The sequence below is a fragment of the Plectropomus leopardus genome, unplaced genomic scaffold (genome assembly GCF_008729295.1).
Source record: "Plectropomus leopardus isolate mb unplaced genomic scaffold, YSFRI_Pleo_2.0 unplaced_scaffold11684, whole genome shotgun sequence".
Classification (NCBI taxonomy): Eukaryota; Metazoa; Chordata; class Actinopteri; order Perciformes; family Serranidae; genus Plectropomus; species Plectropomus leopardus.
Window position 1 is genome coordinate 1 of NW_024612377.1, and position 2,475 is coordinate 2,475.

The window sequence follows — 2,475 nt, forward strand, 5'->3', positions numbered from 1 at the left end:
ATATATGTGTATGTGTATGTATATGTATACATATGTGTGTTTGTGTACATCTGCCCCTCATTAATCCTAATACTTTTTTTTGTAGGTGGTAAATATGTGCCCCGTGCTGTGCTGGTTGATCTGGAGCCAGGCACCATGGACTCTGTGAGGTCTGGACCTTTTGGCCAGGTCTTCAGACCAGACAACTTTGTGTTCGGTAATTTTTTTATTACAATTATTGTAAAACTTATGTCCAGAAAATTTTACAAGGTTCCTGCTGATCAAGTAAATTCCTTTTCTTTAATCTGCTGGAAATGCAAGCAGCTGAGTCTCACAGGTGAATTAAGAAACACAACATGGCCCAAAAACAGGCCAGACATGCCAGATATTTCCCATTTCTTGTTGGTAAACCAAATAAATACTTTTATGATAATATAAAGTGTCCATTGTTCTCACGTGTTCCACTCCACAAAGAGCAAACTAAAATTGCCTGTTTTTCTTATTATAAAATTGAACTTAAACTTAATTCCAAATGGCATTTACAAAAGTCTCAAATCTTCCTTAACTTAAGCTGCTACTCATCAAGCCTCAAAGTGTATGAAATTAATGTTGATTCTTGTCTTACAGGTCAGAGCGGGGCTGGCAACAACTGGGCTAAGGGTCACTACACAGAAGGCGCAGAGCTGGTGGACTCTGTCCTGGATGTGGTGAGGAAAGAGGCTGAGAGCTGCGACTGCCTCCAGGGCTTCCAGCTTACACACTCCCTGGGTGGTGGCACAGGCTCCGGTATGGGCACCCTGCTCATCAGCAAGATCCGTGAAGAGTACCCTGACCGCATCATGAACACCTTCAGTGTGGTGCCTTCCCCCAAAGTATCAGACACAGTCGTTGAGCCTTACAACGCCACGTTATCAGTCCACCAGCTTGTAGAAAACACAGACGAGACCTACTGCATCGATAATGAAGCCCTGTACGATATCTGTTTCCGTACCCTCAAACTCACAACCCCCTCATACGGTGACCTCAACCACTTGGTCTCTGCAACCATGAGCGGCGTCACCACCTGCCTCAGGTTTCCTGGACAGCTCAACGCTGACCTGCGTAAGCTCGCTGTAAACATGGTGCCATTCCCCCGTCTGCACTTCTTCATGCCTGGCTTCGCTCCCCTCACAAGCCGAGGCAGCCAGCAGTACAGATCGCTAACCGTGCCAGAGCTGACCCAGCAGATGTTCGACGCCAAGAACATGATGGCCGCCTGTGACCCACGTCATGGTCGCTACCTGACAGTGGCCGCCATCTTCCGTGGTCGCATGTCCATGAAGGAGGTGGACGAGCAAATGCTGAACGTGCAGAACAAGAACAGCAGCTACTTCGTTGAGTGGATCCCCAACAACGTCAAGACCGCCGTCTGTGACATTCCTCCCCGTGGCCTCAAGATGGCCGCCACATTCATCGGCAACAGCACAGCCATCCAGGAGCTGTTCAAGCGCATCTCTGAGCAGTTCACAGCCATGTTCAGGCGCAAAGCTTTCCTCCACTGGTACACTGGCGAAGGCATGGATGAGATGGAGTTCACTGAGGCAGAGAGCAACATGAACGACCTGGTGTCCGAGTACCAGCAGTACCAGGATGCCACTGCCGAGGAGGAGGGCGAGTTTGAAGAGGAGGGAGAGGAGGAGCTGGCCTAAATGTATCACTTTTCCAAAGCTCTGCTGTCAAAGCATTGCAGTCTAATGTAATGTTCTAAGTCCTTTCCAGTTTGCAGTGTTCTGTCTGCAATGAAATGTAATGTTCTAAGTTCTTCCAGTTTTCAGTGTTCTGTCTGCTGTTCATGTTAATAAAAGTTCTTCTGCATATAAGAAGTCTGCTGTCCTGGATTGATTAAAACAGTTGAGCTGAAAATGTATTGAGGATAATGGGTAAAGTTTTTTTTATATTGGTGCAAATGCATACCAAAGACTAGCTGTATAGTTATCAATTTGCAAGAAAGTTATTTTTAAAAATCAAAGTTAACAGCTATCAGCAGATTTTTAAGTGTTGTGCCACATTCAGATGCCTTTGCATTCATTGAAAGATATACTGGAGTACATTTGATTGTTTGAAAATATGTATAAAAAACAATGCAATTTGGTAAGAGGTTTTGCAAATCAAAGAAATTAGAAACATGACAAGAAAATGACCTAAATTAGTTTTTAAGGTATCCAATGTGTATTTAAATAAAGTTAAATTTACCTTTCCTTTTGCAAAATGTCAGGTTATAAATTAAACTTATTTGCTCAGGTTACAAAGTATTAATGCCTGAGTTCAGTATACAACAGTGTTTTACTATTTTGGGATTAGCTGAAAACAAGTGGCCAGATTGCAACACAAATATGGTTGAACAGAAAGTGTCTTTAATAAAAGCATGAGTGAAGCAGAAATACAGAGCATGATGGTCTGCTGTGTAATCCAAACTACAGTACACTTACACAGCTGACTCATACCAGATCAAAGTTC

The 2,475-nt window shown here is 43.7% G+C and overlaps 1 protein-coding gene across 1 annotated transcript; it reads left to right on the forward strand.

Annotated features, from left to right (window-relative positions):
- Positions 1–79: 79 nt before the first annotated feature.
- On the forward strand, positions 80–1,838 carry LOC121963553 (tubulin beta chain). Its single transcript, XM_042513838.1, has 2 exons — positions 80–196; positions 607–1,838. The coding sequence occupies exons 1-2, from the start codon at positions 136–138 to the stop codon at positions 1,665–1,667; spliced, it is 1,122 nt and encodes a 373-aa protein (XP_042369772.1). The 5' UTR covers positions 80–135; the 3' UTR covers positions 1,668–1,838.
- Positions 1,839–2,475: the final 637 nt, after the last annotated feature.

Bases quoted from the DNA above. Each gene is read 5' to 3' on its own strand.
- LOC121963553 (XM_042513838.1), top strand. From the start codon at position 136: ATGGACTCTGTGAGGTCTGGACCTTTTGGCCAGGTCTTCAGACCAGAC. The intron at 197-606 runs GTAATTTTTTTA...CTTGTCTTACAG, and splicing joins ACCAGACAACTTTGTGTTCG to GTCAGAGCGGGGCTGGCAAC.